A 24,263-nucleotide genomic window follows, 5' to 3' on the forward strand; every position below is an offset into this window, starting at 1 on the left:
CAGCAGACTTCCAGGAAGGGCGGAGACAGCGCTATTGCCTGAGGTCCCCAGGGCACTGCTGCTGTGGCTGCTCTCCATCTCCATGAGGATGTGCCTTCCTGACCCTCAGCCTGGTCTAAGAACCAGGAGAGCCTGTGTTTGCAAATATGCCCTTAAATAGAAGCACAGGGATTGCTGGTGGACATTCTTCTAGAATGCTGACGTCAGGCCTGGGCATGACTGCCAGTAGAGTGTAAGAACAGAGCATTCCAGATCTGGAAAACTCCCTCCTGCACAGCCAGTGCACCCCAGATGCAGGAAACAGCCAGGGGATCGGTGGTGGGAATGAGGCAGGGAAGATGTACGCCCTCACATCTGCTCCTGCCCTGCGTGTGGCACCTTACTGTGGCCCCAGATAACTATGTCCAGAAGAAAATCTCACACGTGTGTCAGGCGTATGGCAGTCGCTTCCCACCACGACCCACCACCGCTGAGTTAGGGCTTAGACTCCAACTCCACCCTGATGGTGAGAACTTGGACACGTGTCTCAACCTCTTGGGTTCGTCTTCTGAAAAATGCAGCCAAGGATGCTACTCCCAAGGCAGTTGTCAGGATGCACTGAGCTAAGATGGTCATCTCATTTAGTGCCCAGCACCCAGACTATCATAGGCAAAGGTCAGGGCACGAACCCCCAATTCCTATCTAGAGCCCTGCCCACTCCTACCACAGTGTGGAGGAAGCACAATTGTTGTCGCTTCCCGCTCATCTCCACAAACCAGCTCTGCTGCCCTCCAGCGCTCCCTACTGGCCAGAGCGACTTTTTAAACCAGAAATCACTACAGCTCAGACTTACCACTCAGCAACTTCCTGTTGTTCTCAGCATCAAGGTCATCAACGTCACCATGGCCTCTGGTGGTGTGGCCCCTCTGAGCACCTCTCCAGCCTCAAATCAGGGCACTTTCCCCTTGCTTTAACACCCAATGCCCCCTCCCACCTCAGGGCCTTTGCATGTGTACCACCCTTTACCCAGAATGTGCTTTCCTTCACTCTGCCTGAGCAACTCCTACTCGTGCATTAGGTCCCAGTTAAACAGTCCCCTCCTGTGACAGGGGTGGGCTTTTCTAATCCAATAGGATCCTACCCGGGATCTACGTACATAGACATGTGTATGTCTTGTACATAACACATGTGTATAAGGGAGGGACTTCTTACATGCCAGGCATGGCTCTAAATGCTTACAAATGTTAACTCTTAATCCTCACAGCAATCCTGTGGGATGGTACTGTTATTACCCCTATTTTGAGGACACAGAGGCACAGAGAGGCTAAGTGACTCGCCCAAAGTTCCCAGAGGTAAGGACAGGATTCAAACCCAAGCATGCTGGTTCCACATCCGTGCTCAGCCACATCGCCTCTCCCATGTCTCTCTCCCCAAGGTCTTGTCAATTTCATTCGCTGCATCTGTCACAGCCATTGGTGTGCATGTGTGTTGAATGTCTACTACCACCCAAGAAAGCAAAGCCCATTAGCGCAGGGGCAGTGTGCCTGTTGTCCATGGCTACAGATGCAGTGTAGAACACATGGAAGCCCTAAATAAATACCTGTTCCATGGATGGATGGACGGATGGATGGATGGATGGATGGACAGATGGACAAACGAATGGATGGATGAGAGTCAGACAGATGAGTGAAAAGAAGGACAAGGCTCAGGCTGCAGCCCAGAGAGGTGGTGGGCTGGGCTCACCTGAACAGGGGTACCTCCCAGCTCCTCATCCAGCTGAGCAGTCAGGATAGCAGATGCAGCGACCTCATCCTGGGTAGACTGGGCACCCTGCCTGGAAGGGGAATTGAGATTCAGCATCAAGGTGTACACAGAGCCCTGAGCCTCTCCCTTACCCTGAGTCTGAGAAACCTACACATCTCCCCATTACCAGTAATGAAACAGATAGAGAGGGAAGGGCACTTTCTCAGAACAATAAGAGCCAGGAACCACACCAACACTTCCACTCTCAGCCTGGCATCTTGCCCGCTTACAGAGATCTGAGTGCAACGCATGGATTTCCTTATGCTAAATGTGTCCCTCAGGAGATGGGCTGGGTCATCCCATGCTGAACAGCCCCAGAGAAGATGTTCTGAGACTCAAATCTGAGATGTAGAAAAGTGGCCAGGACATTTCTCTGGGTGGAAAAGCAAGTTGCAGAATAGCAAGTGTTACGAGAGCCTATTTGTGGGAAAAGATGTCAGCGATTAAGCTTCCCGTGAACACGTGCAGAGAGGTCTGAACACATGTTCACCAAAAGGTCCATGGTGATCGCTCTTAGAGGGAAGATTCAGGGGGATTTTGCCTTTCTACCCCACCTCTTTGCATATTGTCTAAGTTTTCCATAACCAACGTATGTCGTCATATAAGCAAACAAAATCTGACATATCAATGTGCTGATGCAGCTAATTTTTTAAACAGTCTTCTCACAAATTTTGTGCCACGTGTGTATATTATCTAGTGAAAAAAAATTTAAGCTGTTTTTAAATGTCTGGGGTTGTCAAATTGAGAGGCATTCTACAAAATAACTGGCCAGTACTCTTTAAAAGTATCAAGGTCATGAAAAAAAGGAAAGACTGGGAAACTGCCATAGATTCAGAGACTTCAGAGACATAAGTAAATGCCATGTGGGATCCTGGGTTAGATCCTAGATCAGGAAAAGAACAGTAGTGGGGGCCAGGTGCAATGGCTCATGCCTGTCATCCCAGCACTTTGGGAGGCCAAGGTAGGCAGATCAGTTGAGGTCAGGAGTTCGAAACCAGCCTGCCCAACATGGTGAAACCCCATCACTACTAAAAATACAAAAATTAGCCGGGTGTGGTGGCGTACACCTGTAGTCCCAGATATTCGGGAGGCTGAGGCAGGAGAATTGCCTGAACCTGGGAGGCAGAGGTTACAGTGAGCCAAAATCACACCACTGTAGTCCAGCTTGGTGACAGAGCAAGACGCTGTCTAAAAAAAACCCCAAAACCAAAACAAAACAAAAACCACACAGTAATAGGAAAACTGGGGAAATTTAGGTAAAGCCTATAGATTAGTAAGTAGTATTGTGTCAATGTTCGCTTCCTGGCTTTGTTAATTGTGCTATGGTTATGTAAGATGTGAACATAGGTGAATATTCCATTGGTAACGGATATACAAGAACTGTCTGTACAGGTTTTGCAACTTTTCAGCAAGTCTAATATTATTTCAAAATAAGTTTAAAAAAGAAGGAATCCAGCCGGGCATGGTGGCTCATGCCTATAATCCCAACACTTTGGGAGGCTGAGGCAAGCAGATCGCTTGAGGAGTTCGAGACCAGCCTGGGCAACATGGCAAAACCCCATCCATACTAAAGTACAAAAAGTAGCCAGGCGTGGTGGTGAGTAGTGGCAAGTTGTCCCAGCTACTCGGGAGGCTGAGGCACGATAATCGCTTGAGCCCCAGAGGCAGAGGTTGTGGTGAGCAGAGATCGCACCACTGCACTCCAGCCTGGACAACAGAGTGAGACCCTGTCTCAAAAAAAAAAAAAAAAAAGAAGAAGAAAAAAATCCAACAGTCAATAATCAGACAAAAAGTTTTAGACTGTATAGTAAGAGAAATACAAGTTAAAAATACACTGAGACACCATTTTATAAACCATAAGATTGACAAACGCCCAAAAGTTTGACCACACAAGCCACAGGTGTGACTACAGGGAACCAGGGGCTCTCACAGGTTGCATGGTGGGAATGTAAAATGCTACAAACACTATCGAGGGAAATTGGGGGCTATCTATCAAAATGACAAGTGCAGTTACTATCTGACCCAGCAATCTCACTTCTGGGAACTTACTCTAGAGGCATTTCTCTGCATGTTCAAAGTGATGTTTGTTTAAGGTTACTAATCACAGCAATGTTTGTAATAGAGAAAGACTAGAATCAACCCAATTATGCATCATCAGGGAATCTGTTAAATAAACTATAGTACAGCCACCCAAAGGACTATTACACAACTGTAAAAAAGAATGAGGAAGCTCTCTATGTACTGACATTATTGATCTCTAGGAAGAATGGAGTCAGAAAAGCAAGGTGCAGGGCAATACACAAAATATGCTACCTTTTGTGTAAGGAAGGGAGGGACTAGGCTATAAATTATTTGCATATATATTTTTTTCACAAAGAGTTACCGGAAGGATATGCAAGAGATTAAAGCAGTTACCCAAGAAGGGGTGGGGTCTGGAGAATGGGGTAGAGAGGGACAGGGGTGGGAATAAGATTTCTCAATAAATACCTTTATAATCTATTTTGATTTTTGAACCATGTAAATGTATTCTCTGTTTTAAAATAATTTGGGGGCTGGGTGTGGTAGCTCACGCCTGTAACCCCAGAACTTTGGGAGGCTGAGGTAGGTGGATCACCTGAGGTCAGGAGTTTGAGACCAGCCTGGCCAACATGGTGAAACCCCTGTCTCTGCTAAAAATACAAAAAAGTAGCCAGGCATGGTGGTGGGCCTCTGTAATCCCAGCTACTAGGGAGACTGAGGCAGGAGAATCGCTTGAACTTGGGAGGCAGAAGTTGTAGTGAGGGAGATCACACTATTGCGTTCCAGTCTGGGCAACAAGAGCAAAACTCTGTCTCAAAATAAATAAAATAAATAACTAACTAAATAAAAATAAAATAAAACAAATTTTGGCTTGAAAAATATGTGTGGGAGGATAGACCCTAGTGTGCACAGTACTTGGCATGGATTTGCGGGAGATGTTCTGTTTGTTTCTCCACACTCACTATACCTCCTACAATAGATGTATAATCATTTGGTAAGAAGAGTTTAAAAGTTGTTTGGAGAAATAAGCAAGTGTGTTGCCCTGTGGACAAGAGTCTCTCCCAGCAGGGAGTGGCAGTCCCACCTCAGGCCCTCACAACCTCAGTCTGTCTTCAGTCTGTCTTCAGTCCTGCTCAGGGCCCAGCCAGTGCCCCCACGACACACACTGATGGCCCCAGAACCTCACCAGTTGTAGATTATCTGCCCCTGGCGGCCTCCATGGCGGTAGTTGTACAGAATGATGTAGCTGTCTCCTCCATAGAACTGTCCATATGTGGCAGGGTCCACGGGTACTTTGCTGGAGCCTTCAATTCTCCAGATCTGTGGAGCAAAGCTGGGGTCAGATGCTGGGCAGCACCCCCACCCCCCAGCTCAGGCAAGCCAGGAAACCACAGCGTGGTAGGTTGTGGTTAGACCATGGGATGAACTTTTAATCACTTCGGCTCGGACTGGAGTTAAATAGTTTGCCCAACTCACAGAGCCACTAGGAGGCAGGGCTAGGACTCCCGGCCAGGGTTCCCACCTGGGACCCTCATACCATGCCCTGCCCCAGGCTGTTTGTTCTTTGCTGAGGATTATCAAGGCAGCTCCAAAGGAACGCAGTACAGTGAGGGGAGGAGCCAGACACAGACCCCAAATCAGGCCCCTCATCCCCTTCCGGGCCATGAGACCTCAGACAACCGGTTTAATCGCTCTTAGCTTCAGTTTTCCCATCTGAAAAATGGGGATAATTATAGTACCTACCTCAAAGTATTGTGAGGCTCAAATGAGTTTACTCATGAAAGTCTAACATAGGGCCTGGCACAAGGGAACTGCTCTGTAGGTAGCAGCTGCTCTTATTAAGTATTATTTATTGTTTTACTAATATCACCATTATCTCTCTTGTTACTGAGCTGCCTGGATTCTCCTCTTTTTTTTTTTTTTGAGACAAGGTTTCACTCTTGTCACCCAGGCTAGAATGCAATGGCGCAATCTCGGCTCACTGCAACCGCTGCCTCCCAGGTTCAAGCAAGTCTTCTCTCTCAGCCTCCCGAGTAGCTGGGATTACAAGCACCTGCCACCACGGCTGGCTAAGTTTTGTATTTTTAGTACAGACCGGGTTCCACCATGTTGGCCAGGCTGGTCTTGAACTCCTGACCTCAGGTGATCCGCCCGCCTCGACCTCCCAAAGTGCTGGGATTACAGGTGTGAGCCACCATGCTGGGCCTGCCAGGAATTTCATAGGTCATCTGCAGAGGCAGGGCCACCACGAGGCGACCTCAGCGTGACCCCTGCTGGCAGGTGTCTGCAGTGTTCTGGTGACACCGCTTTTTCCAAGTGGACACGAGGCCCAGCAGCGCCACCTGGTGGAGCTATGGAGACACGGAGTTGTCCAAGTCCTGGGAAACAGAATCCTAGAATCTCTGATTTTGAACATTCTTGAAGGTGATGGAGTGGGATGAAACCCTACTTTACAAGTGAGAAAGTAAAGCTCAAAGAGGTTATGTAACTTGCCCAAAGTCTCACAGTCAGGCTGCCAGGGCTTTTACCACACCGCCCCACAAGGACTGTTTTCATTGCATTATCCCTACCTACTGAAGCAATGAAAGAATGCTAATAACACTAAACCAAAAACAATAATACATAAAAATGAACATGTTTGTTATTCCTATCATTAGGAATGGAATCAAGTTTGCCTGAAGCGGATTCTACCTTCTAAACACCTCTGAACCCCACACCCCTGTTTCCCCTTCTCCACGGTGACCTTCTTAGTCTCAAGGTCATCATCTCTCCCCTAAACTATTAGAATAAGCTCCCCATAAGCTCTCTACCTTCATTCTCCTGCCTCCAACCCACTTTCTTAGTTTTCTTTTATTTATTTTTTTAACTGATTTTTTTTTCCTTCTAATGATATCCTAGAGTCATATTCCAACCCATTTTCGCCAGGTGCAGTGGCTCATGCCTGTAATTCCAACACTTTGGGGGGCCAAGGCAGGAGGATTGCTTGAGCCCCAGGAGTTTGAAACTAGCCCGGGCAACATAGCAAGACCCTGTCTCTATTTTAAAAAACATAAAAGATAAAGCATAGATCTGAGCTTGTTGCATTTCTGATTTAATAAAAAGAAAAACCCCTCACTAGCACCCCCTGGTTAGAGGATCAAGTTCACACCCTTGAAACTGGCATTCAAGGCCCCTCCCTGGGGATGCCATCAGCACTAGCACCCTGGGACAGCTCCCTCCTTTCCGAACATAGCGAGTCCCGCCTGGAACGCCCACCACTCTCCGCTCTTCTTCTCCGGCAGCAAAGCCCTACTCCTACTCTGAGACCCCACCCAAGGGTTCCCATCTCTGTGCAGGCTGCCCTGACCAACCACCCCCACTGCTCTTCCTGTGTCCCCACAATCCCCTGTGCTCCCTCCCATCTTCCACTGATCACACAGATCTGTGGCTGTGGTCAACTCCCCTCCCAGACCAGGCACTCCTCGGGACAAGGTGGGGCCAAGACACTTGGCCCAGGGCCTGATACACAGTAGGTGGTCAAGGTGCACTGGCTGTAAAAACTAAGTAACACCAAAGAATCTCAGCTACCAAAATCGTGCAAACCTCAGAGAGAAACCTCCTTGGGGACGCAAGAGGCAGTGCATGGGGAAAGTGAGGGAGGGGTCTGGACACACACACCCCAGGCCCTAAAGGTACCTGTTTCTGGCCTGTGCCATCATCATCCATGCCGTGTTGGGCGGCCATGGCAGTGGAGGTGTGCAGGGTGGCGGCGTCGAAGGGCACGCGCTCCACATTGGCGATATGGCTGGAAAGGTAGGACAAGCCCAGGCCATCTGTCTGGTCTGGGTCCCGCCAGTTCTTGAAGAACTGCTTGAACAGTGGGGTCTCACCGCCCTCGGGAAGGACCGAGACCTGGGGAGGGGAGGTGGAGGAGCAGAATGTGGCTGGGCTGCCCAGCAAGGGTCTCCAGGGGAGCCTCAGATACCCCATCCACACTGAGGGTGGGACACCCGCCCTACTTCAGCCCATCCCCTCCAAACAGGAACCACCCCTTCCCATCCTACCTGGCCTCCAAGACTCACCTGGGTCTGCTTGGGGTAGTCCATCTTGGTGATGAAGTCAGAGGCTGTTTTGAGGGCAGCCTTCCTCTCCTCCGTGTTAGCCTGCTTGCCTGTCAGTAGCCAGAGGAAGTGATGGAGGGTTAGGGAACCGCGATCCTGCTGCATCCTGACCTCCAACGGTCCAGGAGAAGGAGCTGCCAAACTTCCCTCCCTACTCTTCTTAGACAGTGAATAGCCAAGGTCAGAGACCCCCAGAGCTGACCACTCACTAGAGCTCCTGGAGTCCAGCCTGGGGCTGGCCAATGACACCAATCACAACATGATTGTGGTCCATTTAGTGAGCATGTATTTTGTGCTTAGAACTATACATAGATTATTTAATCCATGGAACAGTCTTAAGTAATAAAAAAAAATTGCTGAGTATCTATAAGGAAACCAGGGTCTTAGAGACATTACATTACTTGACCTAGGTTCCTCAGTGAGTGAAAAGCTGCCACCCGGAGGGCATTCCTGTGCCAAGGAGCTCCTGGCCAGCCAGTGCTGGCCCTCAGTCCCAGCCTTCTCACTGCCAAGGCCAAGGTCCCAATCAGCTGGCCCAGGGCCCAGGATGCCTAGAGAGTAATAATTATAATAGTTTCTCTCTCTCTATTTCTCCCCACTCTCTCCCTTTCTCTCTGTCCTCCTGCTGCCTCCCTCTCCTCTGTCCTCTTCCCCAAGATGAGCCTTACAGAATCAGTGGAGGATACTAATGGGTCCTCTCAGAAGATCTCAGGGCCTCTAAGAAACATCTGGGCCAACAGTTTCCAAGAGAATTCCCACAAGATAGTACCCAAAGAGTTTATGAACTTCTAGCTTAGCGTTTCCGAAACCAGATCATCTTCATGAAAAGCACCCCCGGGAACGCACAAGTTAAAAGTCCTGCAGTAAACAAACTTGAACATTTTTAAATCCACTGTTGCCCATGAACTTCCCTGACCATACAGTTAAGATGTTTTCTACATAATTTCTTCAGGATGTCAATTAGCGTCTCAGAGAACTGACGTTATAATGCACTTGGGAAACACCCATTTTAGCCCAGATCAGGAATCTGAGGCCCAGAGAGGGTAAGTAAAGTGCCCAAGATCACACAGTACATCAATTGCAAAACCAAGGCATCAGCCCAAGACTTCTGATATCCATTGCACCAGGCGCCTCTACCACACTCCAAGCTCCCCTGGAGCTGAGTTCCTGGGAGCTGCGGGACATCCCACCCAAGGTCCTACAGGCCAGTTGGGATCCTTCCCCTGTCCCCAGTACCTTTCCAGACAAAGATCTTCCCGTCCTTGCCATGGTCCAGGATGAAGCAGTCCTCTGACTTCAGGGCCCCCTGGGCGAAGGGGTTCTCATCAGCCACAAGGGAGACGGACATGGTGCCTGCACCATTGGAGACCTGAGGGGACGAAGCAGAAGGAACCAGCACGTGAGTGTCTGTGGCCACCCAGCCCTGAGACTTCCACCATCTTGCCCCAACCGCCTGCCCCAAATGGCACTGCAGAGTAACACCTGGGCTTTCTCTTGCAAACACTTAGACATTGTTTTTCCTTTTCCGCTTTGTCAGAACCACATCTGCTGACCTACGCTCAGGGGTAACTGCACATGGGAAGGGAGGGCGGGATAAAATGAAGGAACATTTGGGAACTGGGTGGCAGAGGGGAACTGCATAGTTTGCTGAAAATGTATTCAACTTTACCATTTTAAAAAAAGGAGTATACAAGGTGGATCCTTGATGAGCCAACATTGCCCTGTGGATACATATCTATGTTTACACGCTATTAGAACAGAAGGTGCTGTATATAGAAATGTTGCTGTGAAGCAATATTTGCAAAACACACAAACTTCTGTATCTGTATTTGGAAAAAATAGAACAGGTTCTTGTTGCTAAAAAAAAAAGAGAGAGAGAGAGAAGAGGCCGGGTGCAGTGACACACACCTTTAATCCCAGCACTTTGGGAGGCCCAGGTGGGTGGATGGCTTGAACCCAGGAGTTCAAGACCAGCCTGGGCAACATGGCGAGATCCCATCTCAACAAAAAATACAAAAAGCAGCAAGGCGTGGTGGCGCTTGCCTGTGGCCCCAGCTACTTGGGAGGCTGAAGTGGGAGGATCACCTGAGCCCAGGAGGTCGGGGCTGCAGTGAGTTGTGACTGCACCACTACACTCCAGCCTGGGTGACGCTCGAAAATAAATAAGTAAATAAAAGAGAATAAAAGTAAAAAGAGCTAAATGCAATCTGGTATCCTGGATTGGAACCTAGAATGAAAACCTGGGGAAATCTGGATAAAGTCTATAGTTTAGTTAATGGTATTGAAGCAATGTTAATTTCTTAGTTTTGATAAATGTACCTGGTTATGCTAAGATGCTAAGGAGAAGCTGAGTGAATGGTATATCGGAACTCTTTGTACTATCTTTACAATTTTTCCGTAAACTTAAAAATTATTCTAAAACAAAAAGTTCATTCAAGTTAAAAAAAAAGTCTATCTTAAGAGTCGAAATTCAAAAGTTTAACAATATCCAGTTGGCAAGGCTCTGGGTAAACAGGCACAGTCTGACTCCTAACTACAGAACCAGTACTTTCTTTTTTTATTTTATTTATTTATTTGTTTATTTACTTATTTATTTTGAGATGGAGTCTTGCTCTTGTCGCCCACGCTGGAGTGCAATGGTGTGATCTCAGCTCACTGCAACCTCTGCCTCCCAGGTTCAAGTGATTCTCCTCCCTTAGGAGGAGAGCTAGGATTACGGGCGCCTGCCACCATGCCTGGGTAATATTTTGTGTTTTTAGTAGAGATGGTGTTTCACCATGTTGGCCAGGCTGGTCTCAAACTCCTGACCTCACGTGATCCACCCACCTCGGCCTCCCAAAGTACTGGGATTACAGGCATGAGCCACCACACCTGGGCCAGAACCAGTATTTTCAACCACTGACTCATTCTTCAGCCTGTGACCAGCAGTTCCTTGTCTAGGAACTTGCCTTAGTGCTATGCTGTACTTAGCACAAGTGCACCAAGAGGGACTGTCTGCAATTGGAAAAGGTGGGAACATATTAGGATTTGCTTAAATTCTTACATTCATAAAATAGAATACTATACAGCTGTTATAAAGGGTCGTGTTGAGATTTATTATAGAAAGATATTCTCGACCATGTTGAGTGGAAAAAAGACCACAGAACAGCATGAACAGTTTGGATCCAGTTACATAAAATAGAAATGGCTGGGCGTGTTGGCTCAGGTCTGTAATCCCAGCACTTTGGGAGGCTGAGGTAAGGGGATCACATGAGCCCAGGAGTTCGAGACCAACCTGGGCAATGTGGCAAAAACTTGTCTCTACAAAAAATATGAAAGTTAGCTGGGCGTGGTGGGACCTCTCTGTAGTCCCAGCTACTGAGGAGGCTGAGGCAAGAGATCACTTGAGCCTGGTAGGCAGAGGTTGCAGTGAGCTGTGAGATGCCATTGCACTGCAGCCTGGATGACAAAGCGAGACCCTGTCTCAAAACAAAAAAATAAGATGGAAATGGAAAAGTAATTAGGCACAGAAAGCTGTGGCTGGACAAAGATGTGTTCTCTGGTGAGGAGGAGAGGCTGATTTTTTAGCTGGGTATTGTCATTTTTGTAATTAAAACACATTTTAAAAATAATACTTTTTTTTTAAACTAGTGAACTTGCATGGACTTTCGTTTTTATATTTCGAATACTGCTCATTTTTTTTTTTTTTTTTTACAATGAACGTGTATTACTTCATAATCAGCAAAAAATCAATAATGTAGTAGTTTTTCTTTGGCACTGGGGGAATCCACATCCCTATTTTGTTGTTTTACTGAAAATACTTGGGGCACAACATAAGTATGATTGAACCTTCTCCCAGAGCTCAGCCAAGAGAGTTCCTTCGCTGGAGCTGAGCCTCAATTCAGTTGTGAAAATCACAAGAAATAAATCATAAATAAAGTCATTATCTGTAACCCACACCCACAGCCTCCCCACATACACACCATTTCTGTAGTATTTCCCCAAGTATTTTCTAAGCTGTTTTCCCATCCATTTTCTCTGTGGACTCCCAGAAATCCCACAAAGTCGACCATTCTGCTCTTCTTCCCACTTTACAGACTAGGAAACTGCGACTCAGAAAGAGAGACTTCATGTGTGAGCGTGACACAGATGTGTCCGGAGTTGATCGCATGCTCTTAGTGCAGGAAAGCAAAGGAAGTACACATGCATCCCCTGGAGATGTGAGAAAGCTGAGGCCCCCCGCCAAAGGGGTGCTTTGCTCAAGCTCCCATAGCAGTGGAGTGGGGAAGACCGGGTCTTCTACCTCCCTGTCCTGACCCCATGCCCAGGCGGACAGTGCATCTGGTGCTCACCTTGTAGAGCTTGGCCAGCTTGCGGTTGGCGGCATCCTCCTTGGCGGTGTCCTCGGTACCTGCAGGCAGAGCCGGCTTGGGGCCCAGCACCTGTAGGAGATAGAGAGATGGAGAGGAAGGGGGACTGTGAGGGAGGGGCCAGGCTCCCTGGATAGCTCCCAGGCAGGCAGGGACCACAAGGGCATCCACTGTGACCCTCCCCATGGAGTCTGACATCCTCCAGAGACATCCTGCGTCTGCTCACAAGTCCAGATCTGTCCATCCGAGGTCCCTTCCACCTTGTCCCCCTGACTCATAAACTCCAAGAGAACACTCCTGCTCCTCTGCCTCCAGACAGCTCTTCAGATGTTTCGTCTACCAGCTCATTGTGATAACTACAGCTATTGAACACCTTCTACTGCCTGCCTTTAAAAGATCTCACTTCATCCTCGCACCTAGGCCAGGAGGCACAGACTCTCATTTTACAGAAGAGGAATCTGAGGTCTAGAGAGATGAAATCACCTACTCACACAGCTAAGCCAGAATCTGAACCGCCATCCCTGTGGTTTCAGGGCCTATTTTCACTCCCACTGTCCCTCCCAAGCCATGGTTCGTGTCCAGGTCCCTTCCCATAATAATAATCACCCTTCTGCTCTCTCCAAAAGCTGGAATTGGTTGCCCCCAGAGAAGCAGGAACCAAGTGGCATGGAGCAGAGCTCATGGTCTCCTCCTTTTCCTGGTGAAGCCTGCCTCTATTGATATGTCCTCAAAGCACAATGGCTGGCAATCCCATCATGTGACTAAATGGGCCAAAAACTACCAGGAATAGTCAGAAGAGGAAAGAGGGGATTGGGGCTCAGTGGTCTCTTTCTGACCTTGTTCTAGCACCAAGCTGGCCCTCTGGGGATGCTGAAAGACTGTCCTCCTTAGCTCTGCAAAGGACCTGGCCCTCCCCGCTGGAGAATGCGGTTCACGCTCCCAGCACAGCCTTGGGTTCCAGCCTCACCCCTCGGGGAGTCTGGGAGTTGTACAGGAAACTGATCTCCCTCACTGCCTAAAGTGATCAGGTTTGATGGAAAAACAGCCTCAAAAGTGAGGCAGGGACAGCATGCTGACTCATGCTTGTAATCCCAGCATTTTGGGAGGTTGAGGCAGGTGGATGGTATGAACCTAGAAGTTGGAGACCAGCCTGGGCAACATGGCAAGACCTCATCCCCACAAAAAATTCAAAAATTAGCCTAGCTTGGTAGCAGTCACCTGTGGTCTCAGCTACTCGGGAGGCTGAGGCAGGAGGATCACTTGAGCCCAGGAGGTCAAGGCTGCAGTGAACTGTGATGGTACCCCTGCACTCCAGCCCAGGCAACAAAGAGTAAGACCCTGTCTCAAAAATTAAAAAAAAAATTAAAATAAAAAAGCATTTTAAAAATAAAAAGGCGGTTTATAGCAGAAGTTTTTTTTTCCTCAAATTCACCTCAAATTGCCTACTGAACAGAAGAAAGTCATGAGTAGCGTGTCCCCATACCCACCCCAATGCGCACCCCACAGGCACCTGAAGCATCGCCTCGGGCTCAGCGCCCTCCTCAGACACGTGCACTCGGGCCCGGCCACTCCGCTCGTTGTCCCGGATGCCCTTGGACACCTGCGTGGCCTTCAGTCTTTCAAACCGGTTGCTGTTGGAACCACACCACTGGTGGATGTCCTGGAAGACAGAGACCCAGGAAGTCAGTGCCCTGCCTTCCTATAAGCCCCGCCCAGTGACGAGGCTTGGGGAGTGTGGCGTGTGGTGTGCAGGCTCACCCTGTTCTGAGCTTGCCCACGTGCATTATTCACATACAATTAAGTGTGATCTGCATACACCAGGGGATGGGAGTGCATGAATTTTTTCACAGGTACAACTACATCTAGAAAATATTTGCCTGCTGAAGGGAATATAAATTGGTACAATCATTTTGGAAAACCATTTGGCCATAGCCACTAAAGCCGAATACACCTATCTCCTTAGGACCCAGAAACCTCCTTCTAGGAATATACCTGACAGAAGTGCGTTCGTATGTCCACCAAACCAGAAGCCACCGTAAGTGCCCATCAACAACATAAAGGATACATAAATCGTGGTACACCCACACAACTGAATCTTCCACAGCAAGGAAAATGAACAATCTATAACTAAATGCAACAATACGGATGCATCTCAGAAATGTAATGTTGAGCAAAAGGTAAGACATAAAAGAGCAAGGTTCCGTGTCTATAAAGTTCAGAAACAGGCAAAATTCATCTATGCTGTTGAGAAAGTTCAGGATGATGGTGGCCCTTGGGGTGAAGGCACCAAAAGGGGGTAACAGGGGCCTTCTAGGGGCCGGTGAGCTTCCGCTTCATGATCCAGTGTTATGTGGGTGTGTTCGCTTTGTGTAATCCATCAAGCTGTACACTCAGGATTCACACACTCTTCTGTGTGCCTATGATGCTTTAATAAAAAGCTTACACTAAATCAGCGTGTGCTCATGTTTGCACGGACATTATATCACAGGTATATATGCATATGAGCTTTGGGGTAGAACGGCCGTGTCCATTTGCAGGTCTACGCTCACAGGGACTTGTGAGACGAGTATGTACAAAGCATCACAATTCTACAAGGTAGGCCTGGGTAAGGGCATCCCACACACATTGTCATAGATCACATGCATGTGCAACTACATGTATGACATACACATGCGGGACTTTAGCAACATACCCGAGTATACATGTGTGGGCATTCATGACGGTGCACATGTGCACACCTGGTGGGCAAAAGTCTAGAGTGTTTGCCCATGACTGTTACGTATTTATAAGCATGTGAAAAAGGACACAAGATGTACATATGAACACAAGGTGCCAGGAAGTCTATATGTCAATCACAGCCCAAGTACGCACTATATCCACGGTGTGCGCTTGAGTCTACATTTGTGGGAGTCTTTGCACACAGACATATCTGTACGTGGGTCTCTCCGACTCATGAACAATGCTGGTCCCTGTGATTTGCCCATCTGTGTCTATGCATTTGTTCATGTGGATGTTCCCAAGTCCATGGTCAGGCCAGGAGTACCTCAGTGGCTCCTGGGAAAGGGGAAAGCAGGACTCACGTTGCCCAGGTCCAGGATGAAGCAGTCACCATCGTTGAAGCTCTCCCAGGACACAGGCACCTCGGTGGCACGGACCACACGCCTACCTTTGACCTGGAAGAGTCTCTGCACCACCACCTCGTTGGGTACCACGTGCTTGAATCCCGATGCCACACCTCCTTTCTGTGGGGCCAAAGAGACAGCGTTAGCCCAGGGCAGAAGGCCCAGGGAAGCTGATATAGAAGAAGGGGATAGAAATGAGGTGAAGGAAATTCTGGCTTGTGAACCAGTGGCTTTCCAGCAACACAGCAATTCTCAGTTAACTCAGGACTTTCATACCCATTATCTTGTTTGAAACTGGAACATTCTGATGCCCATTTCAGAGTAGGAAACTGAGGTTTAGGAAAGGAATAAAATTTGCCCAAGGCCACACAGCTAAGAAGTGAGAGATTCCCCGCCCACTGCATCTTTCTGCCACCCCTTTGAAACCCATACTCCACTAACAAGGACCCCGTAGCCACTTTCTAAATCAAAAAACTGCAACAATTCCTTCCTCAAAACCAGCATTTCCCAAAGGCACACCAGTCCCTTAAGACATTCTGCAAGCAGAGTTCCACAGTCAAATAAGCATAGGAAATGCTTCTCACTTGCCCTCTCTGACTGTTATACAATGCACATGTGCATAATAAAGGCTCTGTCAAATCCTATGGTGGATACACTTGCTTGCCTTTTGTTTTATACAGCATTTCCCTATCTTACTGAATCAAGAACTGCTTTTCTTTCTTACCCACTTTCTTTCTTCTTTCTTTCTTTCATTTTTTTCTTTCTTTCCTTCTTTCTTTCCTTTCCTTCCTTCCTCTCTTTCTCTCCTTCCTTCCTTTCTCTCTCTCTTCCTTCCTTTCAACAGGGTCTCACTCTGTCCAGGCTGGAGTGCACTGGTGTGATCACAGCTCACTGTAACCTCAAACTCCAGGACTTGAATGATCCTCCCATCTCAGCCTCTCCAGTGGTTAAGACTACAGGCATGAGCCACTGCACCCAGCTATTTTATTTTATATTTTATTTTATTTTATTTATTTATTTTATTTTATTTTATTTTATTTTATTTTATTTTATTTCTACTGTAGACATGCGGGGGGTCTCACTATGCTGCTTAAGCTGGTCTTGAACTCCTGGCCTCAAGCGATCTTTGGGTGCTGGGATTACAGGAGTGAGTCACTGAACCCAGCCCAAGAACCACTTTTCTTCACCATATCCTGCCTCCAGCTTGAGTATTCTGCAAAAGCCACTTTGAGAGGTACTAATCCAAACCTTTCTCATCCTTCAAGGCTCTTCTGGGAAGTCTTCCTGGATTGTTACAGCCCACGTCACCCTTCTGCTTTCCCCTATGGTGCCGCAGCAACTCCCACCCAACAGTGCCTTCAGAGCAGCTGAGGGTAAGGGACAGGTGCCCCGCCACAGCAATGCTGGATGGCTTTGGGTAAGTCACCTGCCCTTTCCGAGCCCCAGGCCTCTCCTTTCTGAAGGGGAGACACAAGCTCCTGCTCCCTGACCCTCTGTAATCATTACTGCATCCCAGAGCAGGACATTCAAGAGAGCTTCCCTGCTGCAGTCACAGCTGCCTTCACTCAGGAGCAAGCCGAGGAAAGTCAGCTGGGCTTTCCTGTGAGCAGTCCCCAGCTCCGTGCCCCAGAGTTGTCAAATCAGAGTTGTAAAGGTCCTTCTACAGCACCCCACTTTACCCACGGTAAACTGATGTCCAGAGAAGTGAAGTGACTTACTCAAGGGCGCTCAGCAAATGTGTGGCCAAGCCAAGGCTGGAAACCTAGTTTCCTCCTCCCCATCGGGTGCTCGTCTCCCTGCTCCACACATGGCGGTGGAAGCAGAGGGCTTCCACTCAGGCCAGCAATGCAGTCACCCCATCCAGGGCCCCTCAGTCCACTATGCTAAGTCTAATTCTAGCCACAAAGACTCGAGGAGGGCAAGGGGCAAAGGGAGTCCATGTATATTGGGCTCCTGCTGTGTCTTCCCGTAGTCAGCAATATATGTGTTTGTGAAATGATGATGCCCACTGTGCCAGGCATTCTTCACGCATCACCTGCAAGGGAGGCATCATTGCCCCATTGCGCAGATGAGCACAATGGGGCCCACAGGTGATGGGACTTGCCCAAGATTATACAGATGGTAGGTGGTGGAGCTAGAATTCAAACCCAGGCGTGTCTGAATCTGTAAGATTCACATTCTTCCCTCAATATCAAGTTTTCTTTTTATTTTCTTTTGAGACAGAGTCTCGCTCTGTCACCCAGGCTGGAGTGCAGTGGTGCAATCTCAATTCACTGCAGCCTCCGCCTCCTGGGTTCCAGTGATTCTTGTGCCTCAGCCTCCCGAGTAGCTGTGATTACAGATGTGCATCACCATGCCCAGCCAATTCTTGTATTTTTTGTAGAGACCAAGTTTCACCATGTTGGCCAGGCTGGTCTTGAACTCCTGGCCTCATGTGATCCTCCCGCCTTGGCCTCCCAAAGTGCTGGAATTACAGGCATGAGTCACTGTGCCAGCCAATATCAGGTTTTCTTAGAACAAAGATCACTCAGTCATCCAGGATGGGAGGCAGGAACAAGCCACTATTCAGAGCCCTCTTTCAAGTAATGGATGTTTTTGGGTTGCCAGTGGCTGGAGGACCCCCTGGTGTCCCTTCTTGGTCTCAGCTAAGGCCTTTCAAGAGTCCCTTGGGCCTAGCAGGGCAGCCAGTGCTCACAGAGCTGACAACATGTCTTTCCACCCTGCTTCCAGAGCCCCTCCAAGGGAGCTGTGGGTTGGCCACGCTATGACTGACCTCGGTGCGGAGCAAGGGGTAAGACTGTGACTTCTGAATTTGCTGCCCAAAACTGGGAAGCAAGACAGTAACTTTTTCCATCATCAGGAAGGAGTGAGTTGGGACTCTGGGTTGAGGGACCAGGTCTGAGGGGGCCTGAGGGCTGGATGGCCATGAGGCCTGGGATTGGAGAGCCAGGCAGAGTGCAAAGGACATAGGTCAGGGCAATGCAGTGGGAGCGCAGAAAAACAGGAGGGTTCTGAGAGCGATGTAACCAAGACTGCCTGGAGCAAGTGAGGAAGAGCAGCGAGGGAAGAAAATGCAATAACCGGTGCTCACTTGCACTCAGCTGTGCTTACCTGTAACAACCACAGTGGCTGCCACTCACGGAGCTTTGCCAAAGCTGGCGCACCTGCTTTAAGTGCATGCAATGAAGTCCTGACAACAAGCCCCTGAGGCAGGAACTATTAATAATTATCCCACTTCACAGGTGAGGAAACCGAGATTCAAAGAGATTAGGCACTGTGTCCAGAGCCCAGTGCTGGGCGGCAGTGCTAGGTTCTATCCCCAAGATCCCCCTGCCAGGGACCCAGCCTCATTCAGCTGTCAGCCTAGGAACTCCTGACCACGGGACTTCATTCAACTGGACATAATGAGAGAGTGGATGTGCAAACCTTTTCCAAAAGGTGCTAGAAGGACTCACTAACTGTTTCTATTGATTCCTCGGAGACAAGGAAACGGGAGGAAAGAAAAAAATTGTACCCCTCTAAATACTTTACTTGTTGAAGTATGCCTTTCATTTTTGTCATTAAAATTTTTACCCTATTTTTTTTAAAAGGAAAAGGGTTGCTTTATGTCATAAATCTCACTTCTTAAAAATTCTCTGTAATTACTTATAAAATAATTCTTTTTTTTTTGAGACAGAGTCTCCTTCTGTCACCCAGGCTGGAGTGCCGTGGCACGATCTTGGCTCACTGCAACCTCTGCCTCCCGGATTCAAACGATTCTCCTGCCTCAGCCTCCTGAATAGCTGGGACTACACGCAGCTGCCACCACGCCCTGCTAATTTTTGTATTTTTAGTAGAGACAGGATTTCACCATGTTGGCCAAGCTGGTCTCGAACTCCTGACCTCAAATGATCACCCATCTCGGCCTCCCTAAGTGTTGGGATTACCAGCGTGAGCCACCACACCCGGCCTTATAAAATAATTCTTGATGTTGAATTATTGCAGCCATGAGTTTCCTATTAACTCCTCTAATTTTACTGCTCTAGGAAATTAGAATTGGAAAGATTAATTAACAAAAATAAATTAAAGCAAGCTCTTAGAAGACATCAGTGGATCTACAAGGGCAGGGGAAAGAAGTTTTTTGAAGTTGTTCCCGTTTTTGACTATAATCTTTAGCACTGATTGTTGCTTTCTATGGTCTAATCATTAGGTGGGCAAGATTGGCATCAAATTCTTTGAACAAAATTCTATAGGATAAATTGTTTTAAAAGCCACTTTCCAAATTAAAGTGATTACATATATATGTGTCTATCTATATACGTTCAGAGAGAAAGCAATTAGCCACTATATGCTATATATCTCCAAAGGTAGAATCATGTTGGGGGGGCTTTTATTTTCTAGAACCTATATTTCTGTAATGTTTGACATTTTACAATAAGCTTATATTACTCTTGTAGTCAGAAGAAAGGGGAAAAAAGCAAAGATTTACATGAAAACAAAAGTTAAACTGTTTCTAAAACAAAGAAAAATGAATTGATCAGGCTTGGTCCCCTCTACCTTCTAAACTCAGAGCTCTTTATCTAAGGAATAGGAGGGAGGGAGGACAGAAAGATTCCAGTGATTCTATGGGTTCCCAATTGTGTTCCTCAGGTCCAAGGGCTCCTGGATCTCTGCACAGCCCAGATTCCATCCGAACAATAGGTTTCAAATAACCCAGCCCCAGGGGGTCTCCAGGGTTCAGTCCAAAAATGGCGGTCTGGAGAGAGGGAGGAGGAGGGGCAGGAATCAAGGGACTCTGAACTCTCTTGCAGGGCAGCGACCTATGGATTTGGGGGTCATAGAACAAGAGGGCCAAGCCCCAAGTCAGCCCTTTCTAGTGGCTCGCTGTCCCCTCCCTGCCCCTTCTCACACTCCGAGGACAGAATTGGCTTAGAGGAACAGGCTTTCACAGGAACAAGTCTTGCGTAACAAGCCCTGCTCCTCGGGGATCTATAATTGATGAGGGCGCCGGGGCGAGAACCTTGGCCTGGACCTGCCAAGTGCGGGGGCAGCCTGAGGACTTGCAGAAGGTGGTAAACAGGATCAGCCCTGGGCCTCCCATTCGCACCAGGAGCCAGCGCCTTTCAGGACGAAAGCCCCAAAAACACCCTGGAAAATCATCAAGAGTCAGGGAACCTGGCTATCCAAGTAGATCCCAGGCCATATCCGAGCTAGGATCAAAGATCAGGGAGCCTTCAAATGTCTGTTCTGAACCAGGTCTGTGCTAGGCCCTTCACACTTGGGTTTGCACCCTAATCCAATCACTTACTAGCTGTGTGACCTTGGACAAGTTGCTTAACATCTCTGTGTCTTAGTAGCCTCATTTATAAAATGGTGCTAACAGATACCCTACCTGTTAGGGTAAAATGAGTTAAATGAGTAAAGCACGCAGAAGAGTCCCTGACACACAGAAAGTAATAGATAAGTGTTCAATGATACGCACCTTTTACCAGCTGTGTGAACTTAGGCATGTTAGTTTACTCCTCTGAGCCTCAGCTTCCTCATCTATGAAATGGGAGCATTACCATCCACCCTAAAGGCTATAGTGAGAATTAAATGAGATCTTGTAGTCAAGGCTTAATACACGGTGAGGGTTCTTATCATCCTTGTTTATTTCTAAAAGTCCAGGGAGCCTGTGACCTGCTCTGCAACATTCTCTGATCTGGAAAATCATCCTTCCTGTGTATATGAGAACTCTCATATTTGTAACCATGTTAGACCGTCAGGTTATGCCCTAAGAAACGGTGACTAAGACAAGATAGACTAGCAAACACCTACTCATCTATCTCATCCCTGAACCCCTCTCAGAGCTCAGCACTCCCTGGGATCCCACCTGGAGGCAATGGATTGACTCTTCGTGAGCCTGCCAGTCTCCCCAACTCCTCAGGACACCCTCAAGGGCAGGGACCCACCTTCTTCACTTGGGCACCCTGGCACCCATCACGTGGCCTGGCAGAGGTAAGGGAACACAAGCCTGGTTTGAATGTAGCTTATGTGACCTCTCTGAGCCTCCAGTCTCATCTGTAAAATGGAACTGGAGTTCCTTACCTCCCAGGACAGTTGTGAGGCTGAAATGAGATAACCTACATTCCCGGTATCATGTCTGCCACAGTGTAGCAACAACAAGCCGGTGCTGCTGTTACTGAGGCTCAGTGAATATTTGTTGAATGAATGATGAATGGAGGATGAGTGATAACACCCACCCAAAGATACACCACTTGCCCAAAGTCTCACAGCAATTACAGGAGGTAGCCTTGCGACCTCAATCCTAATCTGTCTGATTCCTGGGCAAGTGCTCTTTCCACTTTCTGCTCCAGAAGTTGCAAAAAGACCTGGTCCTTCTCCAGCTCAGGGACCCGGCTCCCAAACTTCTTACCTCTCCTTCTGCAAGGTGTTAAGGCCCCAGAAAGGACTGCAGGAAGAAGGCAGAGCTGGACAGCTTAGCAGGAGGAGTTCAGTGCAAAGGGAAACTGGCACACAGGGGGCTCCAGGGAATCCAACCCAGCCCTGCCTAGCCCTGGACTGTGGTTCCCAGGACACACCCTGCCCATTGCTATCGGAGTCTCAATGACGCTTTCCCATCATTCAATCTCTTGTGCCTCACCAGGGCAGACAAGGTCACCCTCCATTGACACAGATGATGCTGAGGTCCAGAGAGGAACGGTAACTTCTCTAAGGTCACACAGCACATCAGCAGCACAGACAGGCTTGAACCCTACCCTAGGACCCTGGTCATTAGAGGTTTGTTGGTTTAGTGGAAAGAATGCTGAGAGTCAGAACATCTGGGTTCTAGTCCTTGGTCTGGCACCAATTTGCTGTGTGACTCTAGGCCAATTGCTTAAGCCTTTGTGTGTCTCAGTTCTCCTTCTCCCCCAGTAAAATGAGATTTGGACTCTGACATTAAGGCCCACCTGGCTGTGAAAGCCTGTGATCCCCCTCTCTGTCCTGACCAAGGAAAACCCCAGCATTGTAAAACTACAGTGTTCCCAGAGGCCTTCCAGATGGCCAAGCCCCACGCAAAGCATTTCCCAGCCACCCCTGCACCAAATCCTTTCCCAGCCCTGTAGGGCAGGTACAACTGGCTCTCAGGTAACCAGAGAGGAAAGGGAGGCTCAAGGAGGTCAAGTGGCTTGCAGGAAGTCACCAGCATATTAGGGTGCAGTCTCATGGAGCTCCCAGTTTGGCCTTGCTCTGCCCCACCTGGCTAGGAGCTTGGGAAAAGAGCTCTGTCTTGGTCCAGACTGCGAAGAGTTCAAGTTCAAAGGGGATTCTAGTAAACAGAAAGAAGAATGTGACTAACAATGCCCTACTAAATACCTAACACGGGGCCCTCTGTTCACAAGGCCCTAAGAATTAAGGGGTACCAGAACAGGACCAGGCCAAAGCCCCCTGGGGCCTGCAAGAAGAACTAGCTTTCCACCTCTGGCCCACTCCTCACTGTTGGGGGCTAGGAAAACAACACTATGAACTTATGGGGAATTTTCTTCTCCCCATTTTAAGATAAGGAACCAGAGGCTCAGAAAGGCAGTGTGATTTGTCCAAGTTCACACAGCTAGAAAGAGGCCAGGATTTAAACACAACATTGGTTGACTCCAAAGCCTGACCTCTGATCGGTCTGCCCACCACATCACAAGGCCGAAAGATAGATGGGCCTGAGGGAGCCCTGTTACTGGTGCATCTGTCCCTACTGCTCAAGCAAGGTGGGGCCCAACCCACCTTGTATTTCAGGCCAGACTTGAAGTAGCCTAGGAAGGTGGCCGACTCGAAGCCCTGGACCTCACGGTGCTGCACAGCCCGGCCGTTCAGGTAGTCATCCAGCTGCACAGTAAAGATGGCGGCCGCCCCGCTCTCATCCTGGCTGCATTCATTGCCTAGGGGACATCAGAATAGCATGAGCCTGGTTTCCCAGAAGTATCCCAGACCCCTGGGGAAGAGGAGGACGAGGAGAAGGAACCCCAGCACTGCCCTGACCTAGCTGTAGAAGCTGAGAAAGCCCTTGCCTTCTGTGAGCCTCAGTTACCCATCTGTATAATGGGACGATGGAACTCATTTTTCTCTAAGCATCCTCCCAGCTCTGTCACATTCCCCTACATTCATTCTCAGCCCTCCTGAGCGTAAACTCCGGACTGGGAGCATCAGCTCAATTCACAGATTAGGAAACTGAGGCTCAGCAAGGGGGCAGGACTTATAGCATCCCACAGCAGAGGTGTGGCAGGGAGTCCAGGCTCCTAACTCAAGGGCAAACTGGGGAGTGCCTGGAGCTGGGCCAGGGAGGATGTGGAGGGGCCCAGGGTCTCCAGTTCACCCACAGTTCTGAGTGTCACAGTAAGGCGTTTAACCCTCATGACATTCCTGTGAGATAGTGCAGAGCTATCATCATGTCCACTCCACAGGGACATTGAGTGACTTGCCAAAGGGCAGAACATGAGTCAGGGGCAGAGTGGGGGTGTGAACTTGGCCAGGCTGGCTCTAGAGTCTAAGGGCACGAACCATCAGTCAAGGGCCCGGCGCATACTAGGTGCACTCAATAATCAGTTCCCTTCCTGGGGACCATGCCTCAAAGGTCTGCACGGTTCAGAACAGGCGCTGGGGCAGGGGCTGGGCAGGGCCAGCCTCACCCAGCCAGTAGTGGAGGTCGTACTGCAGATTCCCGTTCCTCAGCTGCACTGTCTTCAGGATGACGTAAGCATCGCCCGTGAAGAAGTCTCCATAAAGGTTGGTGGGCACAGGCACCAGATCGAACTTCTCCACACGCCAGATCTGCAGGCCAGGCTCCTTTCCTGCCTTGAGGAACTCGGGGTGTTCCACCACCATGCTGTTGGGCTGGGAAGAGACAGGGCAGAGCCTAAGCAGGGGCAGGGTCCTGGCAGGGA

The 24,263-nt window shown here is 48.7% G+C and overlaps 1 protein-coding gene across 4 annotated transcripts in view; it reads right to left on the reverse strand.

The window, feature by feature from the left end:
* GSN (gelsolin) overlaps positions 1-24,263 on the reverse strand; it is a 64,936-nt gene that overhangs the window by 6,492 nt on the left and 34,181 nt on the right. For all 4 annotated transcript variants that reach the window (XM_023223674.2, XM_023223675.2, XM_026457101.1 and 1 more), the window contains 10 exons: positions 24,009-24,213; positions 23,107-23,261; positions 15,331-15,492; positions 13,761-13,910; positions 12,233-12,322; positions 9,138-9,270; positions 7,863-7,951; positions 7,477-7,692; positions 4,988-5,121; positions 1,723-1,813 (listed from right to left, as the gene is read on the reverse strand). In XM_023223674.2, the coding sequence (XP_023079442.1) occupies positions 1,723-1,813; positions 4,988-5,121; positions 7,477-7,692; positions 7,863-7,951; positions 9,138-9,270; positions 12,233-12,322; positions 13,761-13,910; positions 15,331-15,492; positions 23,107-23,261; positions 24,009-24,204 (1,416 nt within the window). In that variant the 5' untranslated portion in view covers positions 24,205-24,213. The remainder of the gene's footprint in view (positions 1-1,722; positions 1,814-4,987; positions 5,122-7,476; positions 7,693-7,862; positions 7,952-9,137; positions 9,271-12,232; positions 12,323-13,760; positions 13,911-15,330; positions 15,493-23,106; positions 23,262-24,008; positions 24,214-24,263) is intronic.

This window comes from Piliocolobus tephrosceles, chromosome 14 (assembly GCF_002776525.5).
Source record: "Piliocolobus tephrosceles isolate RC106 chromosome 14, ASM277652v3, whole genome shotgun sequence".
NCBI classification, from domain to species: domain Eukaryota; kingdom Metazoa; phylum Chordata; class Mammalia; order Primates; family Cercopithecidae; genus Piliocolobus; species Piliocolobus tephrosceles.